Genomic DNA, 21,027 nt, shown 5'->3' with positions numbered 1-21,027 from the left:
TAGCCAGATAAATTATCCATTTATCTTGTCCTAAATAAGTTTCACTCAATCGTAGATGGTTTGCTTTTATGCTGGAGAATCAGTGTCTGTACTAAGAAGGCAAGACAAATCAGCATTAGGTTCAAGTGGTGCAGTGAAGGTATCCCTACCTCTGAGATAGGAGAGCCAGGTTCAAGTCCCACCTGCTCCATAGATTGTGTATAACACTTTTGAACAGGTTGATTAGGGAAAAACATAGAAGACAAAATAGCATTAATTGGGTAAAGATTAAGAAGGACAATGGGTACAGGACTCTACAGTCAAGAAAACTCAACAATGCCTCTTCTTCCTCAGGTGGCTAAGGAAATTTGGCATGTCCATAAAGAATCTTACAAATCTTTATAGATGGACCACAGAAAACATCCAGCTGCACAACAGTGTGATATGGCAACTAGTCTTCTGAAGACTGCAAAAAACTGCAAGGAAATCATGAACATAACCCAGTCCTTCATGCAATCCGGTCTCCCATCCATTGACTCGTGTATAGTTTCAGCTGCACTGGGAAAGCCACCAACATAATCAAGCACCCTGCCCACCCCAGTTATACTCTCTTCCACCCTCTTCTGTTGGCAGAAGATATAAAAATTCAAATATATGTACAAACAGATTCAAGAATAGCTTCTTCTTTAGCTGTTATCAGAGCTTTCAATGGCCGCTGAAGTGTCAATGTTGATCTCTCTTTGCACTTTCTCAGCAGCTGTAACACTATCCTGCATGCTGTTCTGTTACCCTGATGCAATTATTTAGTACGATCTGCCTGTAAAGCATGTTAAGGCAACACTTTTCACTGTACGTTGGTACACATGACGGTAATAAATCAAATCAAATCTCTTCTCATCTAACCTCACATATCTTGGCAGCAGCCTCTTTAAATCAGCAAAGAGCTATTCCCAAGCTATGACATCAGTGATATCTTCTAGTTTACTGTTCACCTTTGTATTAGGGAGGTCACAAAGGTTTCGGGTGGAACGCGTGCAAAGTTTTAACAATGAGTAGAGTGAAGCATGAAGAAAGAGCGTAGGGATTTTCCCACATTACCAGATAACTAGATGCCATAGATTGCAACTATTTTCTTTAAGGAAGGACTTTAATGCATTGGAAGCAGATCAGAGAAGATTTATTTCTGTAATACCTGGAATGGGGGTTTGTCTTATGAAGAAAGGCTAGGCTTCCATCCACTCGAGTTTAGAAGAGTAAGAGATGATTTGATTGAATCATGTGAGATCCTGAGGGGCCTTGACAAGGTGGATGTCAAGAGGATATTTCTTCTTCAGGGATAATCTAGAACAAGAACTCCCTGTTTGAAAATAAATGGGTCGCTCGTTTATGACAAAGATGAGGATATTTTCTTCTTACAGGAGCTTGCCAGTCTTTTGGAATTCTCTTCCTGAAAAGGTGGTGAAAGCAGTGTTTTTGAATATTTTTAAAGCAGAGTTGGAGTCTTAATAAGCAATGGGGTGAAATTTTCTCTGGAATGGATGAGAATGTAAAGTTGAGGTTATAACCAAATCAACCACTAACTTATTAAATGGAAGAACAGGCTTGAGGGGCTAAATGGCTGACTTTTGCTCCTAACTCATGTTCTTATGCATGTACATTGACTTGTGTGTGCCATGCCACCATCCTGTCATCCTTCTAAATGTGAAAGGATTTGCTTCCATGGTATCCAGTTTGTTTGTGACCACAAGCAGTAGATCACACAGGTCTGTGCCCAGTTGTCTCATAGCATTCGTTGTTTAATCACTGTATATAATCCTATGTGTTGTTATATCAGTACCTGGCTGCTCAGCAACAAAGGCCATAGTTTGTGACTGCTGAGAGGACACCTGGACACAACTAGAGAGGTTGAATCATTTGGGAGGATTTTGTAATACAGCCAGTGTGCCACTTTGGGACAGCACGGTGGCTCAGTGGTTAGCACTGCTGCCTCACAGCACCAGGGACCTAGGTTCAATTCCAACCTCTGGTGACTCTCTGTGTGGAGTTTGCACATTCTCCCCGTGTCTGTGTGGGTTCCTCTGGATGCTCTGGTTTCCTCACACAATCCAAAGATGTGCAGGTCAGGTGAATTGGCCAAGCTAAATTGACCATAGTTTTCAGGGATGTATAGGCTAGGTGCATTAGTCAGGAGTAAATGTAGAGGAGTAGGTCTGGGTAGGTTACTCTTCAGAGGATCGGTGTGGACTTGTTGGGCCGAAGGGCCTGTTTCCACATGTAGGGAATCTAATCTAATCTTAAAAAAAACTTTACTAGACAATGCTGTCTTAAAATGTCTCTCTTAATTTAAGGTGAAACATTCTGAATAGGGTGATCATATATAAATTGGACATTGGCTCATGTGATCTGTGGCAAAAAAGGGGACTACATTTTTTTTAGACAGAGAAATTACTGTTATGTGGAGAACGAGCAGCCACGACTATGCAGAACAAGATGAACCGGTTTTATGATTAGATTAGATTACTTACAGTGTGGAAATAGGTCCTTCGGCCCAACAAGTCCGCTGAAGCGCAACCCACCCCTATATTTACTCCTTCACCTAACACTACGGGCAATTTAGCATGGCCAATTCACCTGACCTGCACATCTTTGGACTGTGGGAGGAAACCGGAGCACCAGAGGAAACCCACGCAGACACAGGGAGAAGTGTGATGCTTGTAAAAAGTTGCCTTTCTGTTTGAAATGAAACAATTAGGACTTTCAGGACTTTACAAGATGTAAGAAAGAAGGATTCACCAAGGTGGGTCTTGCTGGTGAATATCAATGCATATCTATTCCAACAAAATTGAGTGATTTTTCTGAGGACATCAGAAGATTTGACATATGGCAGGAAGAAGTGAAGCTGATGAAAGTTAGAAGTCCTTTGGGGCTTAATCCTACATTGCTACTGTTAAGGCCTAACCAAGAGTGGTGTTCTGTTTCCTTTCCTGGTTCCACACCTTCACTGGTGACAGCAAATTTTAAGTTTAGCCAGGTTGGTGATCTGATGGTTGGTATAGAGCTCAGACTATCTGAGATTCAACATTGAGTAAATGCCTGCCAGGTTTCTTTACTTGACAGTAAATGGCTCATTTATTACTGATGCAAACTTAAAGATAAATATGAAGATTATTTATACCAGTTTGGATCTTTTTTATTTCATGGAATGTGGTCACTGCTGACAAGGCCAGAATTTGTTGTTCATCTGTTATTGCCTTTGAATTGAATGACTTTTTAGGCCATTTAAGAAGGCATTTAAGAGCCAACCACATTGATGTGAGTCAAGTAAGTGTGGGCCAGATCAGTTAAAGACAGCAGTTTTTCTCTAAAGAACTTTAGTGAACCATTGGGCTTTTACATAATCAATGATTACTTGTTATCATGGTCACTATTGCTCAGTCTAGTTAAGTATATATTTTATACAAGGTTTGTGAAGGTTTGTAACTCAGGTTGAGGTTTAGGGTGTAGGTTTGCTCACTGAGCTGTAGGTTTGATATCCAGACGTTTCATTACCTGGCTAGGTAACATCATCAGTGGCAACCTCCAAGTGAAGCGAAGCTGTTGTCTCCTGCTTTCTATTTATATGTTTGTCTTGGATGGGGTTCCTGGGGTTTGTGGTGATGTCATTTCCTGTCCGTTTTCTGAGGGGTTGATAGATGGTATCTAGGTTTATGTGTTTGTTTATGGCATTGTGGTTGGAGTGCCAGGCCTCTAGGAATTCTCTGGCATGTCTTTGCATGTATGGCCTTTTCAAAAAAAAAGCTTAACATATGCCCATGCATGTGGACACACAGATGTAAGAGAAGGAAAAAAACCCTACAGAGTGTCATGGATTGTCCCAAATGGTGATCCAATTCCAAGGTTATTGTCGTACAAGCAGCTGGGATTAGGACAGCTTCCTGAAACTGTCATATTTGGCTGAATTCCATTGTATGCACATTCGTATCTCCCAACTCAAGCTGGGCGCTCTTCTTTTTTTTAATGCTGTTGCATACACTGCTTACTCGCATCTTACACTCAAACCTCTTTCTTTATCCCCAGTTTATTCTGTCACTTCCATTTTACATTACACCAACAGTTTACACTGTAATTCTTTTCTCTAACCCCACTCAGTTCAAACTAGTACTTTATATTTTCAATTCATACAAGTGCTGTCATTCCTTCCCCAGTCTGTTGTGTCATTATTCTTGCTAGTTTCTTCAGATGTGCTGACAACTCACCTGTCAACTCACATTCTGACTTCTCTTTCATGCCTAGTTCAATCTGACACAATGCCTTTTACATTATGCCAACAATTTTCTGTGTATCAACTTGAGCTAAAAAAGTGAAGAACACCAATGTGAAACGAAGAGAGGGTTGACAGGATAAAGTTACCAGCATAATGTAAATGACTAGGATGACCATGCTGTTCATGTCATGATCCCTCAGACCATGCCTAAACTTCCATCCCTTTCAGTTCATCCAGCTATTCTTCTACTTTAGCTTCTGAATTCAAGTTAGCACTTTTTCCTGCATTTTGTTATTTCACGTTGGTACTCTTAGGTGTTTCCTGCAACATCCTCCACTCATCCCCCTCCCAACTCCTACTCCATTCACCACTACTCACATTTTATACCTGTTTAGGATACTGTTCTGTGGCATAGGAATTTGTACCCATAGCAGAATGCTGATCTCACTAAATGATCATAAGACTTCCCCACCACAACACTGTTTGTACATGAAATGGTCAGTCAGCTTGCATGTCTTGATGTGTTGAAAAAGAAATCAGCTGGAAAGTGAATTCCTTTGGAGATGTTGCTCTTTTTTTTAACCATAGCAAGAGCTGCACAATGTCTAAGGTTTCTACTGATTTTATGCAGTTTCCAAGGCTCTTTTGTTAAGACCATTTCCCTCTTGCTCCTTATTGTGTTACTAGGATCATGCATGCTGTCTTCCCTCTCCCTGTTGGCAGATTCCATGACTGTTGCCCCTTGCAAATACCTTCTGTATCTACAATGTAGACAGCTCGCATGGCTTTTAGTTCGAGACTTTTTCTACATGCACTCATCTGCCAGCTCAGGTAATTCAATTGCACATGAACTTTGTCTCTTGGTTATTTTGTTGCCTTATATTACAATTTAATGTGTTTCTAGATTGTTTAAAAAACAGTAAACATAATATTTTTCTGGAATTTTTTTGTCAAACAACCTGTACATCTCTATGACTCTATGGTTCACAACAACTTTATCAGATAGGTGTAGGGTAGAGCTTAAAGTGACATGATTCTTCACCATTAAACTGGTCAAGTAGTGACTTTAGTTGCATGCATTACTTTGTAGCTGTGCAACATAACGGCAAATGGTTCACGAAGTGTTCATAAAACATGGATACTTAGTAAAAATCATATCATCAAACAGATTGGAATTGTTAATATGAAGATTAATTTTCTGATTTGATAATTCTGGTGGGAAGCCTCATTAACTGCAAGCACATTTTGAAAACTCCCTTTGTGCCCTGCAAGTTAGAATGCTGAGATATAGGTGAGGGTCTCCAGCATCGCTGGTCTAGAGACTATCACCTTAAAAACAGCACAGAAACACATCAAGAGTGTGCATAATGCTGATAAAACCACATTGCCGTTTGAGGATTTTGCTTTGGGCAGTAGTATGATTGAATGCCACTGTAATAAAATTCTGAGAGTGATTTTTCAACTGGTTGTCACCTTGTTTATTACAGTGTTGAAAATGAGAGGACAACATAAGCTGGATGTCCAAGAAATGTCTGCAATTGGGTCACATAATTACTGCAACATTTTTGCCAGCTACTTCATAGGCCCGAGCTTAATTTACTCATGAGGCTCTCAGGGTTTTTACACAGCATTGCTACATTTGACGCTCTCCTCAATTGTTTTTGCATTGGCACCTTTGCGGAATATACAGAAGATTTAAATCACAGCATGGTTGCAATGGACTGTGCCAAGAAAGACATGATATTGGTCAATAGTGAAATCCTTTCCATTTTAATCAACGAAAATAGTGGCATGAGACATTTAAACAATTTTACAGTTGTGCTGGTTTTGTCACAAGTCTGGAGTGTTCTTGTGAAGTGTTTGGCTTATGCATTTCAATTTTCCTGCTTCCCCAAGGTTATAATTAACTAACTTGAATCTTAGTTAATCCATTTCCTACCAGAATTGAAAGTAATCACTCTGAATCATAGTTTGGAGTCAGTGTTATTTCCACATATCTGCTGCCCCTGTCCTTTTGGGATGGAAGTGATTATGGATTTGGAAGGTGATGTCTGAGGAATCTTGGTGAACTTCTGCAGTTCATCCTGTAGATTATACACACTGCTGCTTCTGAACATTGGTGGCAGAGGGCACAGATGTTTGTGGATGTGAAGCCAATCAAGTGGGCTGCTTTGTTCTGGGTGGTATCAAGTTTATTGAGTGTTGTTGGAGCTGTACTCATCCAGACAAGTGGGGAGTATTCCATCACACTCCAAATTTGTGCCTTGTAGACAGTGCACAGGCTTTGGGGAGTCAGGACATGAGTTACATGCTCTCACATTTCTAGCCCCTGATCTGCTTTTACTCGTGTATTTAGATGGCAAATCCAGTTCAGTTCCTGGTCAATGGTAATCTTCAGGATTGTGATAGTGGGGTGGTAACACCATTGAATGTCAACGGGGATGGTCAGATTGTTCTTACTGGTGATGGTTATTGCCTGGCCTTTGCACGGTGTTTAATGTTACTTGGCACTATTCAGCCCATGCTGGGAATTATTCACGTTATGTTGCATTTGGACTTGAACTGCTTCAGTATCTGAGGAGTTCTAAATGGTTCTGAACGTTGTGAAATCATTGGCGAATACCCCCACTTCTGACATTAAGATGGAGGAAAGGTCATTGATGAAGTGGTTGATGATGGTTGGAACTCCTAAGGAGCTCCTGCAGAGATCTCCTGGAGCTGAGAAGATTGATTTACAACAACCACACACCCATCTTCCTATGTGTAGGTATGATTCAAACTAGTGGAAAGTTTGCCTCCTGATTCCGATTGCTAGGGCTCCTTGGTGCCGCACCCAGTCAAATATGGTCTTGAAGTCAAGGATAGTCTCTTTTACCTCACCTCCCCTCTGGAATTCAGCTCTTTTTTCCCATGTTTGAACAAGGCTGTAATGAGGTCAGAAGCTGAGTGGCCCTGGTGGAGCAAAACTGGGCATCAATGAGCAAGTTAATGCTACTGTGGTGGAATTCAAATCTGACTTTGAAGAGCATTACCCTGGGTTACAAATAGTCTAGTTATAATGCCATTAGGCCATCATCTCCTGCAGAGAAATTCTATTTCTTTATCTACAGGTGCTGCGAAACTGGCTGAGTTTCTCCAGTATTTTCTGTTTTTAGTGAAATATTGGCCTTTGTTTCAAAGAGAATGGTGTATGAAATTAGGGAGACTTGCTTAAATTATGCAAGTCTCTAGTCACACCACAGCTTGAATACTATCAACAGTTCTGGACCCCTCATCTAAGGAAATATACACTGACATTGAGGGAGTCCAGAGAAGGTTCATTAGGTTGATACTAGGTGTGGCGGAGAGGTCGAATAAATTGGGCCTATACTCATTGGAATATAGAAGGATGAGAGAAGACCTTAATGGAACATTCAAAATGCTTAGGGAACTTGACAGGGTAGTTGTGGAATAGTTTTTTCCCCTTATAGGAGAATCTAGGACCAGAGGGCACAGTCTTCGGATAAGGTCATTTAAGATAGAGATAAAGATTTTTTTTCTCTCAGAGGGATATTGTTGCTGGATCATTAAGGTTTTCCAAGGCTGAGATAGGCAGATTTTAAATCGGTTGGGGAATCAAGGGTGATAGGAAAAATGAAGGAATATTGATTATCAGGGAGAAAGTGAGGACTGCAGATGCTGGAGATCAGAGCTGAAAATGTGTTGCTGGAAAAGCGCAGCAGGTCAGGCAGCATCCAAGGAGCAGGGGAATCTCCTGCTCCTTGGATGCTGCCTGACCTGCTGCGCTTTTCCAGCAACACATTTTCAGTAAAGGATTATCAGATCAGCCATGTCCTCATTGAATGGTAGAGCAGACATGATCTGAATGGCCTATTTCTGCTAATACATCCTCTGGTCTTCCAGCATCGGCAGTTTTTTGCTTTTATGAAAGCAAAAGACTTTATTTGATCATCGGAAATGATGTTTGGTTCTGATGAATAGTTATTGTTGCCTATGGATTAACTTGCTGGAAATTTTCTATTTAATTTACAATTTCCAGTAAGGCAGCTGCTTTTTATTTCAAGAGCAGTAAGTAGTTGTGTGAGGAGTACAGTAGTTAGTTTTAATTTTGACAGCACCATAGAGTGTTGTTGGGGTGGTTATCAGTCATTGAGGTTTTACAGTATTTGAAACGTATATAAAAATGAACATAGGCAATTGTCTGACATTTTAGTGTGTAAATTTGAATCTGGATTCAATTCAAGTTAAAATCACAGTGCTATTTCCATTTGCATTCTGGAGAAATGTCAAAGCAAAATGTACAGTTTGTGTGATTGTAACATTTTCATTATCCAAGTTAATAACTATCATGCTTGGAATATGAGATACGTGTGCTATTGAGATAAAGAATTGCAGAACTGATCAATGACAGGAATATGCTTGACATTTGAGTTTGGGCTGTGAAATAGAAGAGCTTATGGTTGAAAATAGTTGTGTTCTTTCCAGAATCTGATTTTAAATTATTTGTAATGTGAGATTTTTTTTTTTGTTTTCTTCTCATATTCCTGAGCATAAGAGATTTTTATGTACATTGTATTGTCTGTGATGTAGAATAAGGAACAGGTGCAGAATTAAACTAAAATTCAGATCCCTGGAGATTGGCATTGAGCAGTAGGACATTGTTTGGAACTTGTGTCCTTTCACCTCTGGGAGCAGAATTTGAATCCAGTCCAAACAACAGATGGTATGAAGGCTTTCTTCTAATGGCTATTAAAGTTTATAAGTTAAATTGATGTCATTGCTCTCCGTCTGGTCACTAGAAACCCAAACCCACAGTTTACAGCTGCTTTGTACTTGGCACTAACATTTTCATTTCAGCCTGCAAACAAGGTAGTGTTGAAGAAGGCAAGAATGAAATAAATTCTATATACTGCAAAAGCATTTCAGACCATAATATTTGAGAAAACACTGTTCTAAAACACTGTTTTATGCCGACATTTAGTCAATTCTCTACTTTGTCCATTTCTGAAATAATATTAATTTTATTGCATTGCATGATAGAAGTTATAGAATACAAGGTGTCTCTCCATTTCCTCATACTCAGTTATTCAGTTTTTAGTGCATAAGTACAAGAAAATATTCAGCAATCCCAACAGTCCATGAATTATGATTTAAATATTCAGTTGCTTTTGCAGAATAATTACTTACTAATGTAATATTCACAAAATCTAATAGATATCTGTTAAATCCTATGTGGTTATCTTCATTAGTTGTTATAAAATAGAAACAAGGCTAATGCTTTCTTAATTCCAAGTGAATATTTTTCAAGCTGTAGTGAGATAATGTATCTCAACTACAAGAAGATTCAACATCATTCCCCTTATGAAATAATGATATTTGACTTTATTGAGTTTAATTACAATATAAGAAGTCAAAACAACACAAGACACCAGCAAACTTGTTCTGTTTCTTAACCTTTCCCACACCATTTATTCTTTGTGGAAAAGCTCTGAGGCCAACAGGGTGGCATGAGTGACTGGTTACCATGCCAACTGCAACTGGATATGGAGGTGGTGAAACTACTCACTGGAAAGAGAGGGATGAGTGATTTTAGCAGAAAGTGTTGTTGAGCTTCTGAGTCCTTGAAGCAGTTGCATGATGTACAAGTTTCTTTACTGCTGATGTGATGTTCATCTAACCCATTATACATATATTATGAAATATCTATGCTTTTGCCTGCAAATTGCTCTGACATTCTGTAGTAATGATCAACTGTTTGCAAAATTTGAGAGAATCTAAGAAAGCCATGCATTATTTTTAGAAATTGTGAGAAAGTTTATCTCTAGAGTAAATAGTATTTATCACTATGTGTAAAATAATTTAAGACCATAATGTAGACATCATATTATCAAGCAATAAATACCTGAGAAAAGGGTACATATAACATCTTACAAAAAAAACACAGAATCTACCACCAAATGTTCTACCACCATAATTTAATGTTATATTTCAAGTTAGAATTTATTACCACCATGTAACCTGTTAGTTCAGGACCAGATCTTTGTAATGCAGATTGTATACAACTGTTATATTAACTTGTAATTAAGGAATTTTATTTATGTAATTCTATTTGTTTTTTTTTGTTTGTCAGAAATCCTGGTCAATTAGACTGTAGTGATTCTGATGAGGTCAGCCAGATGGACCTCATAGAATATGAGTTCCCTGATTGGACCAGATTAACAGCCTTAATCAGACAGTCTTGGCTGACAGATAAGAACAGGAGTGTCAGACATCCTGTTCAGTCTGAGAGCTGGCTCTGAGTGAGTTGGATCAGTTTAAAGGGCTCTTTACTGTCAATAAAGAGTGACTTGGTGACAGGATGCTGGCCCCTCTGTGGAGTTATTTCATAGACAATCTTTTCTCCAATTTTTATGAGTTAATATTTGCGACAACCCAGGAGATGCTGTGCAAAAGTGGTCAAAGTGACTCGTGTTTCCCCATTGGTAAAGAATTTGGCCTCAACATCTCCAAATAATTACACAACTGAGATTGACTGCCAATTCTCTTTAAAGGTGCAGATTGTATCTCCAATAAAGCAATTATTATTAAGGATCTCTACAAAGTGCAAGTTTTCAACAGAAAGTCTGAAAATAAGTAGCAGCAAGCAACTCAAAACTAGGAAGTATTAAATCCCACACGATTCTGCTACCAACCATTAACCAAATGCGTGTTTCCCAGCAGGACACACTATTACTAACTGCGTTTCAGTGAGTTCTGCTGGAGAACACAAATATGGATAAACACAACCTGATTCTCCGTTCAGGCACTGAACTTTGCTGTAATGCAAATTCTGCTATCCAGCTGAGATCAGTAAACTCTGCAAAACAGATTTGAACCAAGCTTATTGTGGTGTGTATGGCAATGTTTAACACTGAATTTGATAATAACCTATTTGGGAAACTGAAAAATATGTTTAATTTCTTTTAAAAAGGTTTATTTATGTAAATTAACCTGGTATTAATTTTCTTATGAGTATACTTTTGCTTTCACACTAAATATTTTTTCAAATAAGTCTGTCAATCTATACATGAATGCATAAACGTTGATAATTTAACATCTCTCTTGAGGGCTGACAATTTTGCTTGCTTGCAGAGGGTTATTTCTGTATTGATTAATTATCTAGAAATTGAGTCCTGCTATTCCCAATTTTCTAAAGTTCATAAGTATCCCAATTTACCTGATTCAGACCCTTTTTCAATAGAAAGCACAGACCAAGTTTTGACAAGAATTATTATTTGTGAGAGTAATTAGACTCTAGCTTCAGGTAAGCTGTTATAAATTTTCACATATAACACTATTAATCAAAATGGTGTTTATAAATTCCTTTATAAATTCCTCCTGACACACACACACCATCAAACAGGTAGAAAATTAAGTAATTCGGCAGGGGGAAACTAAAAAGACAGTTCAGTAATCATTGTTTCCATGTTCAGTTGTTGAGATGATGCTTATGACTGTCCTGTTAGCCAGCATATTGCTCAGGCAACAACAAAAAGTGGCAGAGCAGAGGCTTAGCCAAGTTCGGTACCCATGGGGATGGCCTCAACTGGGACCTTGGTTTCATGTCACACTACAGGTGACCCCATTGCACTATACACAGGCAGACAGACAGAATCACACACACACACTCACGCAGACCCTCTCTGAAATGCTTACACGTACACTCACAAAAGCATCCTCTCACAGACTTATACTCCTTTACACTCATACTCACACACAAACACACACTCTCTCACAGACTCTCATAACATCCCCCCCACCACGCACATATACGTTTGTGGGCTGAATTTGTACTTTCAGAATTACATTTTACTTTCTCAAAAACTGCATGAATCCATGTAAGATTCTGTAAATCTGTTTTTTAGATGAGAATCAGTCTGACCATTGTGGCACAGACAGTCTCACACAGGGCAGCTCACACCTTCAATGCATTATCTAGGCCGACATGACCCCTATCATTAAAGTTCACTTGAGAATGTAACTTTTAAAAAGGTTTTGCGATTTACATATGAAAATACTGAAACAAACATGGTCAGTCTAAAAGATGAGAGACTTAACAAACAATCCAGGTCTTTTTCAATATATAATTTCAGTTACATCAGACTGTAAAGTTTTGCTATAAATTCTGTGTCTTAAAATCTTATACTCCACAACCACCTGATGAAGGAGCAGCGCTCTGAAAGCTAGTGCTTCCAAGTAAACCTTTTGGACTATAACCTGGTGTTGTGTGATTTTTAACTTTGTACACCCCAATCCAACACTGGCCTCTCCAAATCATGACTACCATCAACACCACTAACTGTCAGCTTAAAGTGGAGAGGATTTCCAAGAAGATTGCACGTATTGACATAGACATCAAGTTTCTACAGAAATGCAATCAAGCAAGAAAGATCCCAAAAGGATTACAGGTCACAAACCCGCTCAAGTCCATGTACAACACAGACTACGCTGAGAGACTTTGCCACCATAGCTCTCGTAAACTCCTCAATCATATCGTGCACCAACTCTACAGCTGGTGTCACAACCTTGAAATTAAGATGGAGTCCACACTCTCAGCCTGCACTCAGTATACAGCAGTACAGTTACGGGACATTGCCAAACAGACAAGGCAAAACTACACCACACACATGCTCACCAAGAATGAGAGACTTGGCATCACCACCTGCAGTAGCCAAGGCCACCCTGGCGCCACAGTGGATAATGTTATCACCATTGGGAAGTCAATCGTTAACTTATCGGGCCACGCCCTTCAACTGGAAGAGCTTGAAGTTCTTAGCAGGGGTCTCAATTTCTGCCCCACCACCAAAATGTACCCCGTGGTTCTTGCAGCAGACACGGAGGAATTCATCAGATGAATGAGACTCCGAGAATCCTTTCAATATGCTAACAATGATCTCGAGGATCCCACCAATGAATTGGAACAGTCATCACGGGGATCTGTTGAGGAGCGACCAAAAGAAGAGTCAACTTGGACCCCACTGGAGGCCACTGCCCTGGGTTGACATGTATGCTTTATTCAGTCAGGAAATATATAAATGCCAGGTTCATCAGCCGCACCCACAAGGTAGAGCAGAACATCACCCGATCACAATGCAACACCATCCATGCCCTCAAAATAAATCACAACATTGTCATCAAACCAGCAGATAAAGGAGGAGCTATCATCATTCAGAATAGAACAAACTACTGCAATGAAGTGTACTGACAACTAAACAACCAGGAACACCACAGGCAACTACCAGCCGATCCGACCAAAGAGCACGCCTGTGAACTAAACTCATTAATAAGGAATATGGATCCAGTTCTTCAGAGTTTCCTACACGGCCTCATCCCACGTACTTCTTGCGTAGGCGAGTTCTACTTTTTTCCGAAGATTCACAAAGCCAATACACCAAGGTGTTCATGCAATGGGACCCTGTGTGAGAACCCCTCTGCCTAAGTCGAAGGCATCCAATTTCTGTTGGGAAACTGCAGATTTCTTACAGAAACTCGCAACCATGGACCAGATGAACCGGGAACATTCCTCCTCACAATGGATTTTTCAGCACTCTACACCAGCATCCCACACAATGATGGCATCGCAGCAACAGGCTCAGTACTCAACACCAACAACTGCCAATCTCCAAGCACCCGTCCTACAACTCATCTGCTTTATCCTCGATCACATCATCTTCCCCCTTGACAACAAATTCTTCATCCAGACACATGGAACTGTCATGGGGACCAAATGTGCACTTCAATATGCTAACATTTTCATGCACAGGTTTGAACAAGACTTCTTTACTATGCAGGACCTAGAACCAGCACTATACACCGGGTACATTGATGACATTTTCATCCTCTGGACCCAAAGTGATGAGTCACAGAAACAATTACACAGTGATATCAACAAGTTTCATCCCACCATCAAACTCACCATGGACTACTATCTAGTTCACAAATGTCCTTTTGTGGAAGGAAATTGCCATCCTTACCTGGTCTAGATTACATGTGACTCCAGTTCCACAGCAAAATGGCTGACACTGAACTACCCTCTTGGCAGTTAGAGATGGGCAGTAAATGCTGACATGGCCAGTGTCGCCTCCATCCCATGAATGAATAATAAAAAAAAAAAGAGTCCCTGCTGAATGAAGACCATTCGGTAAGAATGGGATGGAAGTGCAATGGGCAGAGGGAAAAATAGTATCTTGATGAAATTTTGTGCCATCCATAGCCAGTTTAGTTATGAAGATCTATATACAATCTGGCATCTGCACTGAAATAAATGACACTGCATCTTGCTATAAACAAAACTATTGAGCAAACAAGTGGAAAAGTCACAAGTAGCATAGTTTTCAATCAGAATTTAAGTTTTAGACTTTTAACTTTTAACATATGCACAATATTATGAATAAATCTTTCACAAAATTATTCCCTTAAATTACTTTTAAAATGAAGTTATGAAGACCGATATTGTCCATTCCCAATGTTCCAGAGTTAGGAATGACTAAAATGTCAGATTTTGGAAGTGAGTAACAAGTATAATCACATTGTTCCAGTTATGTCATAAATCATAAGGACAGGCTTGAATGTTTTCTGAATCCATGGCTTTATATTTGTTCACTGATTCTGTTACTTTTTAATAACAATGCATGTCAGATTTCACTATTTTATATAACATTATTTAAATACAGCTAAAAGTGCATAGCCAAAGGTTGTGACATGCAATGTGATGAAATTACCATACATTAATATTAACGTTTAATTAACAACTGATAAAAATTACTTTGTATTTAGAGTCACAGTCGTAGAGTCATAGAGATGTACAGCACGGAAGCAGACCTTCGGTCCAACTCCTCCATGCTGACCAGATATCCTAACCAATATGATTATTGGACCATTAAGAGGATTGTCGATAATAGTATCACAGAATTTCAGATTACAATTTAAAGCTCAGAAGGAGGCCATTCAGCCATAGAGTTGGCACCAACATTCCAAATACAGAGGAACCTCGATTATCCGAAGGACACAGGCAGGGAGTATTTCGTTTGGTTAATCAAATTCCAGATAATCGAATGCCGGATAACATTGTTTAGCCAAGCATCAGGAACTTGCAATCTTTCCAGATAATCCAATATTTAGATAATCAATTGCCGGATAAACAAGGTTCCTCTGTAAACATTTCACTTAATGACATTGTCCCTTTAACTCTGCACACTGTTCCTTTTCAAATAACTGTTAACTCCCTTTTGAATGCCTCGATTGAACCTGCCTCAACTAATCTCTCCCAGGTAGTGCATTCCAGACCCTAACTGCTCATTGCATGGAAAGGCTTTGTCTCATATTGGTTTTCCTTTTTTAAAAAAATTATGTTTGAAATATTGTTGTAGTAATGATAATCGGGTTCTATGAGCTGAGTGGCATCCCTGGCTGCAGTAGGATTTCATGATGCTATAGTTTTTTAAAATAATTTTAAGTAACAATGTTAATCAGCTAAAAAATAGTCTTTTTATAAAATTCATATTATACAAATCATGGTTCCATGTCATTATTAAGAGGCGTATCTGATTTGAATTGAATTGAATTTTAGCTGATGAATTTAATTAATGCTTCCTGCCCTCTTATTCTTGTTCGCAGATTCAGGATGTTTGTTAATTTATGTGTATCCTGTTTTTCCTTTGCTTTGCAGTTTTATTATATTATTTTAGAGGAGAATCACCACGTTCTCTGATTGTAGTTTGATTTACCATGACTTCCTGGGTGCCAAACAAAAAAAGTGGCCTTCAGTACTGCAGACACTTCTTAGCAGACAACTGTGTGTTCCATGGTAAGTTACCTTTTAAACAAAAAGTAAATAAATTCTTACAAGTCATAGAAAAATGCTTAAAGCCAAAGAACAGGTTCATATAAAAAAGGGAAAAAAACTGCTGTACCATAAATATCAGATTATCTAGCATTTGCAAAGAAAGAATACAGCTTTACACTATTCATGTATGTTTCTTTTTAAGCAATATAAATGTAATACATAAGACTGAATGGATGATGTACGCATACAATAAAAATTTAATGCAAAATTTCTTTGGGCCCCAGACCAGTGTATAAAAGCCAGATTATGTACTACTTATATTAATATGAGGTGTGCAGTGCTGAATTTATTTTATTGAAGGGATGTGGCCATCGCTTGTTTTTAATGTTAATGTAAAATTTTAGATCAACATTCCTATTTAAAACATTCCTATTTAAAGTAGGTTTTCACCAGTTTATCTTTGTATAACTTTGAATGTAAAGAATTGAGACATGTCTTTTTTTAGCGATTCTTAATAATCTGTATGTAGCTAAAATGTAGTGATGGGTTTTTAGGCTCCACCATATTCCCATATGAAAGTGGGAAGGTGAGAGGAAAATAAGCATGCAATGGCTCATAATTGCCCACAAATGGCAAGTCATCGCGTGAATTTATTACAGGTCTCTTGATGATTGTTCTTGAAAGCCAAATGGGGTGTTCCAGGAGGCCTCTGGTACCCCTCTAGTACTGGGGACAATAGGGATAACTGGTGAGATAGAGATTCTCAATGGCAGACAGGAAGCTGCAACACTCTTGCCAGGTATATAGGTAACCCTTGTTTGCAAGCAACCTTGCAGAAGGATTCTCCTTACACAGTAGTGGCCCAACTGCGTTTTAACTGCAGGAGTATCCTCTCCTTCACCTATCTGCCGTGACAGCTGGCAGTTCATTAGCTGGAGGACCTTCGATTGGTCCTTCAGGTTTGAGTCTGCCAGTCACCCTTAATTGTGTAAAAAAAAACTGTGGTTGCTTGAAATTGGAAACAAAAACAAAAATTGCTGGAAAAATTCAGCATGTATGGCAGCATCTGTGGAGAGAAATCAGAGTTACTGTTTCAGGTCTAGTGAAGGAAAAGAGTCACTGGACCCAAAACGTTAATTCAGATTTCTCTTCATAGATGCTACCAGACCTGATGAGGTCTTCCAACAATTTCTGTTTTGTGACCTTAATTGTATGGTGAACCCCACTCTCTGGCCCATAATTCGACATTGGCATTGTCATCTTTTGAAAGTCTAAAGGTTTGGAGTGATATGGGCCAGGAACAGGCAGGTTTTTTGTTTAAAGATTAGATTAGATTCCCTACAGCATGGAAACAGGCCCTTCGGCCCAACAAGTCCACACCGGCCCTCCAAAGAGTAACCCACCCAGACACGTTTCCCTACATTTACCCCTGACTGATGCATCTAATGCTAATGGCAATTTAGCATGACCAATTCACCTAACCTGCACATTTTTTAGGAATGTGGGAGGAAACCGGAGCATCTGAAGGAAATCCACACAGACAAGGGGAGAATGTGCAAACCCCACACAGACAATCACCTGAGGCCAGAATCAAACCCGGGTCCCTGGCATTGTGAGGCACCAGTGCTAACCACTAAGCCACCATGCCACCCCACTAGGTTTAATTTGGGATTATGTTCGGCATGAACTGGTTGGGCTGAAGGGTCTGTTTCTGTGCAGTATGACTCTATCCCTATTTATTAATTATTTAGAATCCTCTTTTGTTGCTTCTAAGGGTAGAATTGAAGTACATTTTAATCAGTTAAAGAAAAATAGGAAAGCACAAAAGTTAATAGAGCAAAATGAATTTGTAAGATTATACACTTTGTTATCAGAGTTTAAAGCTTTTAATGGTAAATAAAGTTTATTATAATGTGGATAAGGTATGGTATTGGAATATCCTTAAACCTTACTGTTTTTCATCTTAATTCAGATAGTTCTTTTTGAGTTCTGTAGTTGGTAACTGCTATGAAACAAGTAGTGATGTTTTGAGTTTGGCAGTAATCTTGTGAAGAATGGCAGAGTTGTTCCTTTCTGATGAAGAGTTACTGGATTTGAAATGTTAAAGCTGCTTTCTTCTCACCGATGGTACCAGACCTGCTGAGTTTTGCCAGCAATTTCAATTTTTGTTTCAGATTTCCAGCATCGACAGTTCTTTTGTTTTATCATATTGATTATATCTGTTTGTGATTAACTTCAGTCTGCACTCCTGTTAGGCATTGGAGTAATGATAGCAATCGGAGCCAACAATTACTCTGCAATCCCTTTTGTGTACATTGTAATAGCCCTACATTGCAGCTCTGTGATTCAGCTTGATGGTACTGGTACCCTGTATTCCAGGGACAACCAAATGATGTGAAAATGATTGCAAGATTGTCACTAGAGAAGGAATGAAATCAGTTTCTGAAGCATGTTCAGATGTTGGTCAGTGTCAGCCTGTTTAACAATAGAACTGATGTGTACATATCATTTTATCTCTGTCTGAATAATTAAACCCAGTGGTTTTATGTTATAATGATGTTTGTGACATCATTTACTTATAAATTAGGAGCAGCTAATTTATTATGAATGAAAGCAATGTCAACAATTGTGCACTAATTGCGGTTAAGGTGCATTCCATTATACACAAACCATTTACAAATGTGCAAGAATAGCTGGCATTCAAGATTCAAATGCTGTGCTTTTTGATAATTGTCAAGTTGTTGACATATTTGAAGCGATGAGTGCCAGTGTCGACTTTATTGCAGTCAGCATGTCAAACACTGAAACACTGGTGCATGCCCATTTTCCTTCAAGCAAATTTTCGCTCTTGTTGTAAGACAATAAGACATAGGAGCATAAATTAGGCCATTCAGCCCTTCAAGTCTGCTCTGCTATTCAATCATGGCTGATAAGTTTCTTATGCTTATTTATCTAAGTTGAAACTGAAAAGTCTTCAATTTGAATAGGAGGATTGGACATTTAATTTGCCCGCTGTGGATGTCTTCCTGGTGAGCGAGACATTTTCACATCCTCAAGTGTGGTATGAGAAGATTGTTCGTCATCTGTCAATAAAGCCAAATAGGGCGGCGTGGTGGCTCAGTGCAGCAGGGTCCCTCACAGCAGCAGGGTCCCAGGTTCAATTCCAGCCTCTGAGTTTGCATATTCTCCCTGTGTCTGCATGGGTTTCCTCCAGTTTCCTCCCACAATCCAAAGATGTGCAGTTCAGGTGTTGGTCATGCTAAATTGCCCACTAGTGTTAGTGTTAGGAGGGAAATGGTTCTGGGTGGGTTACTTTTCAGAGGGTTGGTGTGGACTGGTCGGCCTGAAGGGCCTGTTTCCATACTGTAAGAAATCTAATCTAAAATCTACCATGTCAGTTTTGTTACATCTGTTTTTCTCCTGAACAATTTCAGTAAATGTTTCTTCAATGAACACAAATGGTTCCAACTGCTTATTCTTCCCAGTGAACCTTCTAGCAAATTTTGTCAATTTTTGTTATCTAAATGTTCTTCGTTGATGATAAAAAAACATTTCTACCACTTCTCTAAGAGTCACAGACTTCCTTGCTGTTGACAGTATGAAACAATTATCTTGTGCCAACATAGATAATGCTTTCTTCTTTTTCAGTTCTGCTTTAGAACAAAGAACAAAGAAAATTTACAACCCAGGAACTGGCCCTTCAGTCCTCCAAGCCTGAGCCAATCCAAATCTACTGTCTAAACCTGTTGCCTAATTCCTAAGCATCTGTATCCCTCTGCTCCCCACCTGCTCATGCATCTGTCCAGATGCATCTTAAATGAATCTACTGTACCTGCCTCTACCACCTCTGCTGGCAACGCGTTCCAGACACCCACCACCCTCTGTGTGAAGTACTTGCCACATGTATCCCCTTAAACGTTTCACCTCTCACCTTGAAAGCGTGACCTCTTGTTATTGAATCCTTCACCCTGGGAAAAAGCTTATCTCTATCTACCTTGTCTATACCCTTCATGATTTTGTAAACCTCAATCAGGTCGCCCCTCAATCTCCTTTTTTTCTAATGAAAACAATCCTAACCTACTCAACCTCTCTTCATAGCTAGCACCTTCCATTCTAGGCAACATCTTCATAAACCTTCTCTGCACACTCTCCAAAGTGTCTACATCTTTTTGGTAATGTAGCGACCAGAACTGTATGGAGTATTCCAAATGCAGCCGAACCAATGCCATGTACAATTTTAACATGACTTGCCAGCTGTTATACTCAATACCCCATCCAATGAAGGCAGGCATACCATATGCCTTCTTGACCACTCTATCCACCTGTGCAATGGACCTGCACTCCCAAATCTCTCTCCTCATCAACATTTTCCAAGGCTCTTCCATTCAATGTATAATTCGCTCTAGATTCCTAAATGCATCACCTCACATTTGTCTGGATTGAACTCCATCTACCACTTTTCCTCCCAACTCTCCAGTCTATCCATATAATCCTGTATTCTTTGACAGTCCCTTATGCTTTCTGCTACTCCACCAATCTTTGTGTCATCTGCAAACTTGCTGATCATACCAACAGTGCCCTCTTCCAGATCATTTATGTATATCACAAACAACAGTGGCCCCAAGCACTGATCCCTGTGGAACACCATTGGTTACCTTTCTCCATTTCGAGAAACTCCCTTCAACTACTACCCTCTGTCTCCTGTTGCTTAACCAGTTCTTTATCCACCTAGTTAGAACACCCTGCACACCATGTGACTGCAAATTCTCTATTAGTTTACCATGGGGAACCTTATCAAACGCCTTACTAAAGTCCATGTATATGACATCAACAATCCTTCCTTCATCTATCAACTTGGTCAATTCCTCAAAGAAATCTATTAAGTTGGTAAGGCATGATCTCCCATGCACAAAACCACATTGTCTATCAGTGATAGGCCCATTCTTTTCTAAATATAAAT

At 39.3% G+C, this 21,027-nt stretch overlaps 1 protein-coding gene across 5 annotated transcripts in view; it reads left to right on the top strand.

Annotated features, from left to right (window-relative positions):
* The window catches only part of plch1 (phospholipase C, eta 1), a 155,918-nt gene that overhangs the window by 1,869 nt on the left and 133,022 nt on the right, over window positions 1-21,027 (top strand). For 3 of the 5 annotated variants that reach the window (XM_072572632.1, XM_072572630.1, XM_072572637.1), the window contains exon 2: window positions 15,951-16,088. The exons of 1 other annotated variant lie outside the window; for it this stretch is intronic. In XM_072572632.1, the coding sequence (XP_072428733.1) occupies window positions 16,010-16,088 (79 nt within the window). In that variant the 5' untranslated portion in view covers window positions 15,951-16,009. Of the gene's footprint in view, window positions 1-4,957; window positions 5,075-15,950; window positions 16,089-21,027 lie in introns of those variants that run through there. One more of the 5 variants, XM_072572631.1, reaches the window with a different exon arrangement.

This window comes from Chiloscyllium punctatum, chromosome 6 (assembly GCF_047496795.1).
Source record: "Chiloscyllium punctatum isolate Juve2018m chromosome 6, sChiPun1.3, whole genome shotgun sequence".
Lineage (NCBI taxonomy): Eukaryota > Metazoa > Chordata > Chondrichthyes > Orectolobiformes > Hemiscylliidae > Chiloscyllium > Chiloscyllium punctatum.
Note: the sequence above shows the minus strand (reverse complement) of the source record. Positions and strands in the feature narration are given on the sequence as shown.